General features: G+C 38.7%; 1 protein-coding gene across 12 annotated transcripts in view; it reads left to right on the plus strand.

The window, feature by feature from the left end:
- Positions 1–16,522, plus strand: part of SNX25 (sorting nexin 25) — a 157,419-nt gene that overhangs the window by 20,920 nt on the left and 119,977 nt on the right. For 11 of the 12 annotated variants that reach the window (XM_063637662.1, XM_055276559.2, XM_063637661.1 and 8 more), the window contains exon 2: positions 13,495–13,579. In XM_063637662.1, coding sequence (XP_063493732.1) covers positions 13,495–13,579 — 85 coding nt within the window. Of the gene's footprint in view, positions 1–6,419; positions 6,439–13,494; positions 13,580–16,522 lie in introns of those variants that run through there. The other variant, XM_063637660.1, reaches the window with a different exon arrangement.

Below are 16,522 nucleotides of genomic sequence, written 5' to 3' on the forward strand. Positions count from 1 at the left end.
TTGTGGAATAAAATTCTGTAGAGAAAGAGTTCATACTGCCTCTTGTCTTTATGAACATACAAATGAAATATTATAATTATCATTTTAGTTAACCTAAAGTCCAAGAATGACTCTACATTAAAACAAACCTTTCTGATTTTCCTAATAATAACACATTTCTGTTTTTTTCAGGGATCATAATTTTTTTTTGACTGAGTTTTGCTCTTGTTGCCCAGGATGGAGTGCAATGGCACAATTTCAGCTCACGCAACCTCCGCCTCCCGGGTTCAAGCAATTCTCCTGCCTCAGCCTCTCGAGTAGCTGGGGTTACAGGCATACGCCAACACGCCTGGCTAATTTTGTATTTTTTTTTAGTAGAGACGGGGTTTCTCCATGTTGGTCAGGCTGGTCTCGAACTCCCGACCTCAGGTGATCCACCTGCCTCGGCCTCCCAAAGTGCTGGGATTATGGGCGTGTGTGAGCCACTGCGCCTGGCCCAGGGATCATAATTTTTATCATCAGGACCAGTTCGCAGTGTTTCCTAAAGTGTGGTCTGAGGGTCACAGAAATAATTTAGGAAATGTTGTTAAAAATACTATATTTACTCTAAAGACATATCCTAAACTTTGTGAATTAAGACTATAAGGGAATAGTGTCTAAAAATCTGCATTTGAACAAATTCCCCAAGTGATTCTTGAAGAAAACTGATTTAGAATGTTTTCAAGTTACAGATAGGGGCTTCCTGATGTCAACAAGGCCCAAGGAAACTAAGTCACGTCTAATATTAACATGGTTATGTATTCACGTGCACAAGGCTGCATTGCTCAGTCCTCCCTACTTAGTGGAATGGCTGTTGCACAAAGGCCTGTGGTACAAAGGCCTGTCTTAATAACATGTTTCTTTTTTTTTTTTTGAGACGCAGTTTTGCTCTATCGCCCAGGCTGGAGTGCAGTGGCGTGATCTCAGCTCACTGCAAGCTCTGCCTCCTGGGTTCACACCATTCTCCTGCCTCAGCCTCCCAAGTAGCTGGGACTACAGGCTCCCGCCACCACACCCAGCTAATTTTTTTGTATTTTTAGTAGAGACGGGGTTTCACCATGTTAGCCAGGATGGTCTTGATCTCCTGATGTCGTGATCCACCCGCCTCAGCCCCCCAAAGTGCTGGGATTACAGGCGTGAGCCACCACACCCGGCCAACAACTTGTTTCTTTTAAGAGCAGGATTGGCCGGACGCGGTGGCTCACACCTGTAATCCCAGCACTTTGGGAGGGCAAAGCAGGCGGATCACTTGAGGTCAGGAGTTCAACACCAGCCTGGCCAACATTGCGAAACCCTGTCTCTACTAAAAATACAAAAAATTAGCTGGGCGCGGTGGTGGGCGCCTGTAATCCCAGCTACTTGGGAGGCTGAGGTGGGAGAATGGCGTGAACCCGGGAGGTGGAGGTTGCAGTGAGCTAAGATGGCACCACTGCACTCCAGCCTGGGTGACAGAGCGAGACTCCATCTTCAAAAAAAAAAAAAAAAAGCAGGATTTATTCTTTGAATGTCAACACATTTATTTTAGATAGAAACAGAAGAAGCAATTTGTATGATCTAGATCTGGGCTGGAGTAAATAACTTTTACTCATCAATTAAAAGGGATATAAAAGTCTGCCTCTTTGAGTAGATTTAATTGCATTGTATTTTTGGCTTTATGCAGCTAGTCTTTTATGGCAGTAATTCATTCCACATCTTAATATGACACATTTATGCTATCTGGGCTGCTAGGTGTGGGGCCCAGCTTTTCACTTCAAAGGAACTATGGAAGTCGAGGTCCCAGTGAATAAAATTACCAATGTAATATTTTTTCTAAGTTTTTAATCACCAGTTTTTATTTAAAAGCTAGTTAATGTGAAAAACACACTCACCCATCTAAACCCAAAGAATGGACTCAGAGACATGAAGAACAGCAGAAGAGAGATTTTAATGGTGGTCTTGCAAGATGGGGTGTCTGGTAGGCAGGCACACCTGGGACAGTTACAGCAGCTAATTTTATCTCCTAGCACGCAAGTCCCTTCCCCAGTTCCTCACTGGTCGAGTACTATGGGGTTACAATCTTCCCAGATGTCGCCTAAGTTTTATTATCCCTTGTAAGGTTATACCCCATCCCTTTCCCCGCTTAAGTTTCAATTTCCCGATAACGAAATTTTCTTCCTTTTTATGGGCTGACCCCTCCTCTACATCCTGTTTGCTTATCATGACTTTCTAGGTGCATGAGCCATGCAGTTTGTCATGTCCACAGGCCAGATACCAGTACTTAGATTTATCATGCCTCGAAAATGGACCATTTAAAATGTTTCCTAACAGTTAACAAATTAACTAAGATAATGGAATTATGGTATTCCAGGACAGTAATGGAGTACAAAACAGTGATTGTTTTCATGACTAAAGATCTCTGTGAAAAAAGCAATTCAATGTGACTCATCCAGTTGTTGAGTTACAGGACAGCTTTAAAGCAGGGGCAGCTATTCTGGTTCCTTCATCATTTATGTTCAGTGCTATCAGTGAGAACTATTATGACATGAGAATTATTTTTGCGATATACTTCAATATGTATGAACTTCAAAATTCTCTTAGATTGATTGTGTACTTGAGTAATTTATCTTTTATGACCTGGGCTAGAAAGTGAAAGGTAGAGAGCATGCCAGAATAGGAAGAATATTAGAATTCCTAAGCCCAGGCTTCCATGGTGGTATGGCTCATTAGCTACCTGATTTTGTGAGTTTCCATCAAAAATAAATGAAGCCAAGGCTGGGTGTGGTGACTCACACCTGTTATGCTAGCGCTTTTGGAGGCTGAGGTGGGTGGATCACCTGAGGTCAGGAGTTCGAGACCTGCCTGGCCAACATGGTGAAACCCCGTCTCTACTAAAAATACAAAAATTAGCTGGGCATGGTGGCACATGCCTGTAGTCCCAGCTATTTGGGAGGCTGAGGCAGGAGAATCACTTGAACCTGGAAGGCGGAGGTTGCAGTGAGCCAAGATGGCGCCACTGCACTCCAGCCTGGGTGACAGAGTGAGACTTGGTCTAAAAAAAAAAAAAGAAGAATTAATGAAGCTCTGTGAGTACAGAGAACATAATTTATTTACTGTTCCCTCTCCAGTACCCGGCTAAGTGCCAGGCACACAGGGTGAGTCCTCAGTAAATGTTAGATGATTGAATAAATTGATGGAAACATGATTCATATCATAGAAACCTATGATTTCCCTTATGAACTCAAAATTACAATAGAAGCCAGTGGTAAAATAGTTATAGAATTTTTTCATCATACAAACTTTTTTAGGAATGCAAAAATTATTGTCAGAGTTTTCAGTTATCTTTTTCTAAGCCAGTTTGCTTTTCTTCATTATTTTTTTCTAGCCTCTATTTGTTCTCTACTTGCCAATTTAGTCAAACCGCTGTCTGCGTATTTTCAAGTATATGTTCTGATTTCAATTTTCAAGTGTTTGTCTGATTTGAAATATACTTAAATTTATCTTGTAATCAAATGGAGTGTGTTTTGTAAAGATCTTTGGATTTGAATCTTAGAAATTAGAGATAAAGCTCTTTTTTCTCCCCATGAATCTAATTCTTCCAATTGAATGGAAAAACAACTTAAGTGTTGTTATCATTATTATTATTATTATTATTATTATTAGACAGAGTGTGGCTCTGTCGCCCAGGCTGGAGTGCAGTGGCGCAATCTCGGCTCACTGTAAGCTCTGCCTCCTGGGTTCACACCATTCTCCTGCCTCAGCCTCCCGAGTAGCTGGGACTACAGATGCCTGCCACCATGCCTGGCTGATTTTTTTGTATTTTTAGTAGAAACGGGGTTTCACCTGTTAGCCAGGATGGTCTCGACCTCCTGACCTCATGATCTGCCCACCTTGGCCTCTCAAGGTGCTGGGATTACAGGCGTGAGCCACCGTGCCCAAAAACAACCTAAGTATTATTAACCGACCTCAAAATCTACTTCTATTGATCAGTTAATAAAGATTTTGCCTTTGTGTTAATACTTATTTTTCTTTTAGAAAGCAGGTTAATCACCAGGAAACATTATGAAAGGAATCTGCTATGAAAGTAAAATATGACGGCATGAGAGGTCATAACATCAATCCCATGTAAAATAACTGTAATCATTTTTCGGAAAGGAAATTAACATTGTTAAAAAGTTTAGACTATGACTTTTGGAACCATAATAGTAACCTGTATCTCTGAACTGCTTTATAATTGTTAAAGCACTTTTACGTGCATATTATCCTTCTTCAAATGCATAATAATTCATTAATTTAAATAGTGCAGACATTATTATTTTACATTGACGTGACTCTCAGAGAGGTGGACATGTTCATTATAGCCCAGCAAGTTAATGGGGAATAATCAACTGTAGCCTCATTTATTCTGAGTTTTAACTGAGTGCTTTTGCCACTCTAATGTGATGTAATAATGCCTTTGTCATAGTAATAACAAGGGTATTATGCCCCAGCATGAAGCCCATTTTAATTTCGTATTTGTTCAGAGAAAAGATCTAATGGTTTCATATCCCTTCATAGGATGTAGTCTCTGGATCTATCTTAATAGATAATTGTCTTTCATTATGGAAGTATCAACAGAACCTGAATCATACATTTGATGCATGTAGGCATGGTTGGCCTTTGGCCTGGACACAAAACATACTTTGAGACATGGTATAATAAGCTACAGAAGCTTCTGATCTAATCTCCCATTCATCTTTCTCTATGTTCATGTGAGGTAAAACCAGGATACAGATGTAAGCTTTTGGAAGCTGTGTTGGTCTTACTGAGTACCCCTCGGGGATAGAAGGCCCTGACCTGTGCCTTCACACTGCCTCTCTTGTTCATTACTCAGTTCTCCTTCTGGAGGTGCCCTGCTCAGAGGACCTGGGCTTTCAAGGGACATGGTTTAGGGTTGGCCAAAGAGGCTGAAAAGGGATTTTTCCAGCTCACCTATTCATAATTTGTGCTTCGAGGCCAGAAAAGCTCAGAGTACCTCACCTCCCACCCCATTCTCTCCTTTGTTCCTTCAGTTTCTTCTCAGCTGATAGAAGACTCCCCTTTTGTCCGGTTGCAGTGGCTCACAACTATAATCCCAACATTTTGTGAAACCAAGGTGGGAGGATTGCTTGAGGACGTAAGTTCAAGACCAGCCTGGGCAACATAGTGAGACCCCTGTGTCTACAAAGAAAATAAAAATAAAAAATTAGCTGGGATTGGTGTACACACCTGTAGTCACAGCTGTTTGGGAGGTTGAGGTGGGAGGATTGCTTGAGCCCTGCTGAGTCTGTCCTGCAGACCCTGGCTGAGCAACAGGTGAAAGGAATTTGCAGATGCAGTTATTTTGCATGAGTGTGGCTAGGGTACTGCTGGCACTAGGGGCAAAGAGAGAGTGCAGTCCTGATAAACCAGAGCCGCTTGTATATATTCAGTACAGATTTAATGACAAAGGCCTGGAGCCAACACAATCTGTGGGTAATTAACATTGTTGTCCCCTCTTGCAGGGAGCAGTCTTGTGTGAGGATGATCTAAGGTCGGTTTTCGGGCAACATAAGTAAATAAATTTATCTAGATAAACTCCCCTACATTCACTTGCACCTAATTCTCACCCTCTGCCTCAGGGTAAGAGAATTAGCTGCCTTCAGCTTTATTCTCTCCCGAAGTTTTGCAAAACCTCTTGGCCTTCCAAGAAGGTTTGCATCTTTCCCTATAACTTTTTATAACTTTTCCCACCACCCTGACCAATCTCTTATAGTACCCAGGAGTTTGAGGCTGTAGTGAGCCGTGACTGTGCCACTGCACTCCATCCAGCCTGGGCAACAGAGTGAGACCCTGACTGGAAAAAAAAAGACTCCCCTGTGAAGCAAAAGAAAATTCTTGAGGCATTTAATCTTTTGAATTAAGTCAGAGTCCAACTCCACCTATATATTTTATAGACGTTTTTAGTATGTTTTAGAACATTTTTGGTGGTACCAGTAGTTAACAGTGGCAACATTTTTTATTTAAAATAGAAAAAAGAGGTGGAGACAAATATAGAATAAGAGAATAAATTATGGTATAAACTATTCAAAACATTGCCTGAGTCTTTTATTATTATAAAAGATATGCATGATAAAATACTGAGTGTAAAAAGCCAGATACAAAGTTGTATATATACCATGATCCCAATTTCTTTTAAAAAGTATACAAATGAAAAAGTTACCAGTAATTTATTGTTGTCAGACATTGTTATGGTACTTGGTGTGTGTTAATTAATGCTCATATCAATTTTGTGAGGTAGGTACTATTGTTATCTCTATTTTACATAGGAGGAAAGTGAGGTATGGAAAAGTAACTTGCCCAAGGTTACATAGGAAGTGTTGGAATCACTGACAAGAAGGAAATGTACCAAAATGTTGTTAGTGATCATCTGGATCATCATTATGGGTCAGTTTAATTCCTTACATCTATAATAGAGAATGTATCTCTGCTGTTTATGTAATTGGAAATAACAGTTTAAAAAGAAATTATAGCATCTTTGAAATTTAGAAAAACAGTAATATGAGAAAACTTGTAGGTTGAATTTTAAAGAATAGTTGCTCCTTCCTGTATCTAAAGTAGAAATTGTGCTTGACTAAGAGGGAAAAAAAGGGCACAAATCCACTGTTTTCTATTAATACAATCTCCCTAAATGATAACCTCTCAGTATCATGTTAACAATTTTCTGGTTTTTTTTTTGATAAGGAAAGTAAGATATTCTTTAGTTCATGATTCAGCACAATAAAAGCACAACTCAGGAAACTGTCAAACCAGGTTTTGTTTGGATACTTAAATGCTTTACATCACAGCAAAACATCTCCAGGGAGTGTGCACTTTCCTCTCTGTAAAGCATATCCTCAAAGGCAAAAATACTTCAAGAATTATGTGTTCTGTTATGCTGTGTCTTACTGGTTGAGTTGTATTTGTGATACTGTCTGGTGGGTGCTCTGCTAAGAGCTTTTTAAGAGCAGCCATCACAGACTAGATGCCCATGGCTTGAACATGGCTCGAAGGTTAGCCCAAACGGTGGCAGCCTGCAGAGTTTGTAATAACGTTGAATTAGTTGGAGATATCATCCAAAATTCATGACTTCCATTTTTTTTGTTGTTGGAAAAAAAAAATTAGGCCAGGTGTGGTGGCTTGTGCCTGTAATCCCAGCACTTTGGGAGGCCGAGGCGGACGGATCACAAAGTCAGGAGATCGAGACCATCCTGGCCAACATGGTGAAACTCCGTCTCTACTAAATATACAAAAAATTAGCCCGGCGTGGTGGTGGGCGCCTGTAATCCCAGCTACTTGGGAGGCCGAGGCAGGAGAATTGCTTGAACCCAGGACGCGGAGCTTGCAGTGAGCCGAGATCGCACCGCTGCATTCCAGCCTGGCAACAGAGCGAGACTCCGTTTCAAAAAGAAAAAAAAGAAAAGCTTTCAAGTTTTGCTCTGTCTTTAGAAAAATACTCTGAAAATGTTCTTAACATTTTCTCTCTCTGCAGAAAAACTCACTGGGTGATTAAAAATGATCTTGATACGTTGTTTTCAAATAGGTTTAAATCTTAAAATGAAGACAAACTTTATTTTATTTTTGTTGTGGTTTTTTTTAAGTCTTTTTATTCTTTGCTTTCCTTTTTTTTGTTATTTCAGTTTTTTGTGTGTTTTTTTTCACTTATTTTATTTAAATAAAAAATAAGGTGTATTTTTTTTACAGGACAGTGGTCTGGTTCACCAAGAGCTTTTATGAGTTAATATTGTGATATGGATACTGAAAACTTAAAGCAAGAGTAGAGTACCCGGTCCTCGTTTCTGGACTAGGATACTGAAGACTATCAGTTATCCTTTGTGACAGTGGGCAAAGTACACGTATTTTTCTTTCATCTTTCCTAAAACAGTCATTTTAGGAAGGTGATTGTCAGGAAGAGGTTGTCTTTACCTGAAGCCTATGCTAGCATAATAGAATAAGTCTTTGGGGAAATCTGCCTTGTGAAGTTTCTTTTTTTCAAACCTATAAATAGGAGAATGAAGACAATTATTGCTTGATTATCTTTGGAGCCACAGGAATTTATTCATGTTTTAAATTTGTTGAATTTTCATTAGCTTCTTTCTCTTTTTTTCTGAAATTGCATCTTGGGGAAAATGATTAGTGGATTCTACCCTTTTGACCTGGAAGAAATAGAGTATGTAGTGGCTACTCATTCAGACATGAGGAGATTCTGGCTTCATAAATATTAAATCCGTAAAAAGGAATTTCCATGCAGAATGTGTACAGAAAACTTTTTCCTCTACTTTCATACCACAACAAACATAAACATAGAAGATTTTTGTGACCAAATGTGTGGGGTTTTTTCCCCACACACCAAGCAGCGGACACCAGCTGGGTGTCCTCTAATTGTTCCAGCACCGTCTACCTGGAGACAGTGTCAGAGCCCATAGGTTAAGCCAGGCTCAGTCCCCAAGAGCCCTCAACCCCCGACCCCCAACATCAGTCTGTAAGTCTGGGCTGCTGGAACTTCTGGCCAACCAGCTTCAATTTGGGGTGCCCATGAGCCCCCATTGGCTTCAGTTAATTTGCTGGAGCAGCTCACAGAACTCAGGGAAATGCTTACTTAACATTTACTGGTTTATTGTAAAAGATATTGCAAAGGATACAGATGAAGAAATGCTATGGTGAGGTATGGGGGAGGGGTGCAGAGCTTTCATGCCCTCCCTGGGCACCACCCTCCAGGAACTTCACATGTTCAGCTGTCCCGAAGCTCACTGAGCCCTGTCCTCTGGAGCTTTCCTTCCTCTAGAGTATAGGGTGGGATCTCTGATGGGAGGGTCCTGAGACCCACAGTCAGAGAGGCAGGGGCCCCTGAAAGTAGAAGAAGGGCAGAAAAAAGGTCAAGAGGCCTGCCCCCAGGCCCGACACACCCAACATTATAACAAAAGACTGGAACAAGGGCTGTAGCAGTTAGGAGCCAGGAACCCTGGATGAAAACCAATATGTATCATAACACTGCACATAGTAACCCAGTTATTTTTGGCCCATGAGGTGTTTTTTTCTCTTTCCTGTTCTCCTGGCTTACAGATTCTCCATCAGGCTATGGGGATGGGATAGGAACAAAGAACTGTTTTCTTTCTAGTAAGGGCCAGTGATTCCTAGTGGGTAGGGTGTGGGAACTTCAGAACCAGATTGGAAAATCAGACTGAAAGAATAATAGGCAGGGGTTTTGCTTAAATAGAGCTAAAATAGGAAACATTATTCTCATAAACCCATCTCCCCTGCAATTTGGTTTTTATTATGGTAAAATACTTATAAAATTTGCTATCTGAACCATTTTTGAGTATACAGTTCAGTGATACTAAATGCATTTATAATGTTGTGCAACCATTGCCACCATCTATCTCCATAACTCTTTTCATCTTGTAAAACTGAGACTCTGCTAGGCACGGTGACTCATGCCTATAATCCCAGCACTTTGGGAGGCCTAGGTGGGAGGATCGCTTGAGGCTGGGAGTTCAAGACCAACCTGGGCAACATGGGGAAACTCCCATCTTTACAAAAAACTTAAAACATAGCGGGACACACACTTGTAGTTCTAGCTACTCAGGAGGCTGAGGTGGAAGGGTTGCTTGAGCCAGGAGGTGGAGGCTGCAGTGAGCCGAGATTGCACCACAGTACTCCAGCCTGGGTGACAGAGTGAGACCCTATCAAAAAACAAACAAAAAACCCCCCAAACTGAAACTCTATACCCGTTAAACATTAACTCACCATTTCCCCCTTCCCCTAGCTCTTAGAGAAACCACCATTTTATCATTAAATAGACGAAAGGCCTTATTCAGATGTAGTCAGTAGTGACAAACATGTTTGTATGTTACATGTAAGTATGAAGTAGTGAGATAAAAGAAATATACAGACACTTGGCAAGAGGAGTAGATCCGTAACTAGGAAGATAAAAAATAAGAATAAAAAATTAAAAGTTTTGAAGGAAGCTAAAAAGATAGACACATATCCAAAGAATATGCTTCAGATATGCATGTACTGTCAGTCATATTCATACCCAGCCGTTATAGGCAGTTTCCATTTTAAGAACTCAAATTGAAGAACAACTCCTTTTTTTTTTTTTTTTTTTTTGGAGACAGTGTCTTGCTATGTTGCCCAGGCTGGAGTGCAGTGGTACAGTCATGGGTCACCGCAGCCTGCATCTCCTGGGCTCAGTCAGACCTCCTTCCTCAGCCTCCTGAGTAGCTGGGACTACAGGTGCCTGCCACCAAGCCCAGCTAATTTTTTAAATTTTAGATGGGGTTTCACCATGTTAGCCAGGCTGGCCGCTAACTCCTGACCTCAAGTGATCCACCTGCCTCTGCCTCCCGAAGTGCTGGGATTATAGGCGTGAGCCACCGCACCTGGCCAGGAACTTCTTCAATAAGTTTATTGGCTTTGGTTTTATCATTTGATCAGTATTGTTCATTTAACTATTTGCCAAAGCTTTGAGAAGTTGTGATTAAAATTATTTAGCAGTGTAGACCTCTGAAAGCGTTTAACTCCATTAAATATTACCCCCAAAATTCGTAAGTTGTTTAAATATCTGCCTGATGTTTTAAAAGCAGTAGAATTTGAAAAGTCCTCATTTCTTCAATTTTTTTTCTTCTGTGAACTAAATGAAAAATGTTAAAATTTCAATAAAATCTAGATCATTTATTTAATTTCATAGAGAGCTACCCAGAAACTAGAAAATAGTTTTAAAAGGTCACATGATTTTCTTTTATGCATTAAATGTCTTTGTCTATATATAATTATGATTAAGATTTTTAAAAAATTCCTGGGGAAAATGTTGAATGCTATATGTTAATTTGAGCATAAAGGAATGTCTTTTCTTTCTTGGGTGCAACATGTACATCTTAAGGTTTTAAAAAAAAATTCCACTAAGAAATCTTGAATCTATGGCTTTTTTCTTCTTTTTTTATAAGGTCACCAGGAGACTTTTGTTTGTTTTTAATAACAGTAAGTATGAACAGGGATGACATCCTTGGCACTTGATCGTAGATAGCATGAGTGTTTTTAATAACAGTAAGCATGAACAATGATGACATCCTTGGCACTTGATCGTAGATAGCATGAGACTAATCAAGGACTGGAAATTCTCCACTCCCAGTTGGGTGGCCTGGGGCTGTGGGATTGATTGCATCTGTGCTGGTCTGGCCTCTGCTTGAGAATGAAGTGGTTCTCCACACTTGTTTGTAGGATGAGGGTGACAGTAACATTAGCCTTTTAGCTCTCCAAGTCATGTGGCACTGCTGGTCAAGAACTTGTAATATTTCTCACGTGAAAAAAAAATGTTCTGCAATTTTTTTTCTTTTTTTCCTTTCAAACCAGTAGGTAGACCCCAATTACATTGTACATGCTTTTGATTACGGTGATATGTGATCAAGTGAAAAAATCCTCTTTTTAATGTAGTCTCACTAGCCAGATAGTGGGGTTTTCATTCTATAGTCTCTCCTTTAAGAAAAACAATGCCGCCAAGCAGTATCTTTTTTTTTTTTTTTCTCCCAGACAGAGTCTTGCTCTCTCAGGCTGGAGTGCAGTGGTGAGATCTCAACTCACTGCAACCTGCATCTCCTGGTTCAAGCTATTCTCATGCCTCAGCCTGCCGAGTAGCTGGGATTACAGGCGCCCGCCACCATGCCCAGCTAATTTTTGTATTTTTAGTAGAGATGGGGTCTCACTGTGTTGGCCAGGCTGGACTCAAACTCCTGACCTCAAATGATCCGCCAGCCTTGGCCTCGCAACGTGCTAGGATTATAAGCGTGAGCCACTGCACCCAGCCCAAAGCAGTATCTTTATACAGTTATTATTTTTTCAACATCACTTGCTGTTATACAGACACGCATAGACTTAAAAATTCTATACCTCTGCCTAGAGGAAACCACTTTTAAAAGTGTTTGTGCTTGCAAACATTTTCCCATCATAGAAGACTTTCCATGAAGGTATATATGTATCCCTAAAGCATTCTTTTTAATGGTATACCAATAATTTATTTAACTCTTTGACTGTTGACGTATATATAAAAACTTGCGTTACTTCCAATTTTTTTGCCCCTATAATTAATATAGTAGTAAAATTTCTTATACATGTACTTTTTTGTATTTCTGTTGGGCAGAGTCCTAGGAGTGGCATTGCAGAATAAAAAGTCCTTTAGGCCGGGTGCGGTGGCTCACGCCTATAATCCCAGCACTTTGGGAGGCCAAGGCAGGTGATCACATGAGGTCAGGAGTTCGAGATCAGCCTGTCCAACATGGCGAAAGCCCATCTCTACTAGAAATAAAAAATTAGCTGGGTGTGGTGTCGTGCGCCTGAAGTCCCAGCTACTCTGGAGGCTGAGGCAGGAGAATCGCTTGAACCTGGGAGGCGGAGGTTGCAGTGAGCTGAGTGGTTGCAGTGAGCACCACAGTACTCCAGCCTGGGCAACATGTGAGACTCAAAAAGTCCTTTAAAATTTTGATATATGTGGCTCAGTTGCCTTCTTAAAAGCTTGTAGAAATAGATATTTCCCCAACAATATATGAAAACAACTGTTTCCCTGTGTCCTTGTCAACATTAGATAGGTGAGTCCTTTCTGCTGCTTTGGCAGTCTGATGGTATCTCATTGCTCTAATTTGCATTCCTCCAATAAAAAAGGGGATTGCATTTTTTTGTCATACATTTATTGGTCATTTGTTTATCTTTTATGATTTCCCTTTCAACTTCTTTGGTTTTCTTTTGAGTTATTTTTCTTATTTTTGGAGTCTCTATATATTTAATAATAGTTCTTTGTTACATATGTTACAGATATTGTCTCCTAGTCTATCATTTATATTTTGTTTGCATTATCTTTTGTGAAACAAGAATTTTGTATTTTAGGTAGTCAGATTTGTCATTTTTTTTCCCCTTCATACCACTTGGATTTTGTGTTTTATTTTAGAGAAGCCTTTTCCATTCCAAGATCATAAAAAGCTGCTCCCTTATTTCCTCTTAATTCTTTTTTAGCTTAAAGCATGTTTAGCTGTTTAATCTTTTTGGAGTTATTTATATACAAAATGTAAGACCGTAACCTTTTATTCCCATGTGAATATCAAATTATTCCAACAGCATTTACCGAGTAGTGTGTGGTTTTTATCATTAATTTCAAATTCTTCTTAAGAAAATTATGTTCTTAATTTGCACATATATAGCTACATCAGTTTGTTTACTCCCTACCATTGTGTTGATTTATTTATTCCTATACAGTCATTATACTGTTTGGGTATCAGGTAGGGAAAATCCTTCCTTAATTTTTCTTCCAAAAAATTTTAACCTTAAGCATTTATTTACTTTTGTGGAAAAACTGCAGTTATTTGTTAAGTCTTATCTTAATGCTTGTTTAGATGGCATTTCATACCTTTGATTTTGTTTTTATATGTGATTTATTCATTCAGTAATCTGCTTTGTATTTTTTTCCTTTCATTTCAGAGTCCTGTGTATGGAAACTCACATGAGTCAGCTCAGTCTAGAAGGGTAGTAATTTCTCATAATATGGATAAAGCTCTGAAAGAAGGTAAGGATTAAATGAGAGTATATAATTACCATGTAAAGCAATTCATTATGTTCTAAGAGGAAAATAATAATCTCCAGCAAATTTATTCTTCTTGTCTGCATGTAGCATTAGGAATTTTTTCTTCAGGAGTTTATATTTGATGACTAAATACATCCATGTTTTGTTTGCATGTAAGGGATTTACATGTTTGTTGAGTAGGAATTTCCAGATCATGTGAAACTAGCCAGCCATGTAGAGCTAGTTGCATCATATGAAGCACAGATCTGTTCTCTCTTTTCTAAAATGGGTTTTAGGAATTTTTTTTTTTCTTCTAGCTATAACCTAGAGAAGGTATGTTGAGATAAATAGACTCAGGCTCACTCATAGATAAACCAGTTAAACCCAACTAAGTGATAGTAGTCTTTCAGAGGAATGAACGTACAATGAAGCTTGTCTTGAAGAAGGCAGAAGCGGGGTGGTGGAAGGTGAAATATGGCTATGTCTGGAAGTGGGAATAAATAGGTGTACTTTTAAATATTAAAATTTTAAAAGATAATGTATTTTGAAGATCAAATTAAGGTTTAAGAAAGATTTAAATATCAAATTTCTAAAAACATTGACAGTTTCAGATAATTTTCAGAAAACAAGTCATGAGTTTTTCAGGTGAATACATGATGTTAGACAGGAAGTTAAGAGAGCTGAATAAGTGATATGTACATATATGTGTTTTGCTCATCATAGTTCACAAAAATCACCATATCAAAATCTGAAAATGAGAGTACTATATCAGTACAGAAACAGTTTGAAATTGTGTGGATTCACAGAATTTCAGACCTTTGGGGACATAATTAAATTTTAAAAAATACTTCTATTAGTAGTTAAAGTACGACTTATAAAACTTACTGGATTTAAAATTTGGCAATTATTCATAATCTTTAAAGTATGACTTATAAAACTTACTGGATTTAAAATTTGGCAATTATTCATAATCTCATAAGCATGATTTTAGAGTACAGGATTGGCTGGGTGTGGTGGCTCATGCTTGTAATCCTAGCATTTTGGGAGACTGAGGTGGGTGAATTGCTTGAGCCCAGGAGTCCAGCCTGGGCAACATGGTGAAACTCTATCTCTGCAAAAAATACAAAAATTAACTGGGAATGGTGGCACATGCCTGTAGTCCTAGCTACTTGGGAGGCTGAAGTGGGAGGATTGCTTGAGCCCGAGAGACAGAGATTTGCAGTGAGCCTAGATTGCACCACTGCACTCCAGCCTGAGCAACACAATGAGACCTGTCTCAAAAAAAATGTACAGGATTTACTCATAATTGCTTTTATTGAGGTAAAATTTACATACTTTGAAATGTACAAATCTTAATTATACAATTCAGTAATTTTCATTAATGTGCATAACTGTATAACCACCTCATTCAAAATAGAGAACATTTCCATCATTCTAGAAAATTTGCCTCATGCTCCCCTTTGATCAACACCCATCCTTCATGGTATCACTTCATTTTGCCTCTTCTAAAACTTTATGGAAATGGAACCATACAGTGTGTATTCTTTTATGCCTGGCTTCTTTTACTCAGCATAATGTTTTCGAGATTCATCCATATTGTGTATATCAGTCTTTTCTTTGTTACTTTTGGGTGGGTGGTATTCCAGTACACTGATACAGCTATCACAATATGTTTACCCTTTCTCCTGTTGGACATTTGGGTTATTTCTAAGTTTTGGAAAGTTAGTCAATACAGTTGCTATCAACAGATATTTCAGTGGACATCTGTCTTTATTTCTCTTGGATAAATAGGAGTAGAATTGCTGAGCCATAGGATAGTTGTATGTTTAACTTTATAATAAATTACCAGACAGTTTTCCAAAATGATTGTCTCTTTTTAGACCCTCACCAACAATTTATGAGAGTTCCGGTTGTTTCATATTACAACCAACATTTGCTGTTGTTTTTTTCCTCTTTTAGCCATTCTGATGGTGTATCTTATTGTGGCCTTAAATTACGTATCCCTACTGACTATGATATTAAACACCTTTTCATGTGTTATTGACAATTTTCAGATTTTTATTTGTGATGTGTCTATGCAAGTTTTTCTTTTTTAAACTTATAATTTATTTATAGTTTTTAAAATATCTGGATTCATGTTTTTTGTTAGATACAGATACAGAAAATTTTTCTTCTAGTTTGTGAATTGCCTTTTGTTTTCTTAATGCTATCTTTGAGTGGATATTTTCAATTTTGATAAAGTCCAATTTACCAATCTTTTTTTCCTGTCTGTTCTTTAGATAGATAGGATGATGATGATTTTTTTCAAGTTCACCAATTTTTTTTTCTGTCTCATCTCCAATCTGTAGTTAAGTGCATCCAGTGAAATTTTTATTGCACACTTTGTGCTTTTCATGTGTAGAATTTCCATTCGGTTCTTTTTTCTTGTTTCTGCAATTTTTGCTTCTCTGCTGAGATTCTCTAGTCTGTCAATTATTACGACATTTTTATTTTTAATTTCTTGAACATATTTTGTAGTAGCTGCTTTAAAGTTCGTTTATGATAATTCCAACATCCGGGCTATCTTGATGTTGGTTTCTGTTAATGGCTTTTTCTCTTGACTAGATGTCACTTTTTGGGGGTTTCTTCTGACGTCCAGTTGTTTTTGATTGTATACTGGACAATGTGGATGCTGCTTTTTAGACATTCTAGATTCTGTTATCTTCCTCTGAAGAGGTTTTTAGTATGCAGTTTAATTAATGGCTGATCACCTCGAAGATACTTGGTTTTATACATTTTCTTAGGATGGGTGTGTTTGGATTTTGTCCTTAATCTAAAGTGAATCCCTCAGTCCGGGGACATAGACTTAACTCCTCTGATTCATGGCCTTTCCACAATTGCAATGAAAAGCCCAACACCATTAGTGGAATTCTAGCTCCAAACTCTGTCTCCCTGGTGGACAGTAGT

This window comes from Symphalangus syndactylus, chromosome 4 (genome assembly GCF_028878055.3).
Source record: "Symphalangus syndactylus isolate Jambi chromosome 4, NHGRI_mSymSyn1-v2.1_pri, whole genome shotgun sequence".
Taxonomy (NCBI): domain Eukaryota; kingdom Metazoa; phylum Chordata; class Mammalia; order Primates; family Hylobatidae; genus Symphalangus; species Symphalangus syndactylus.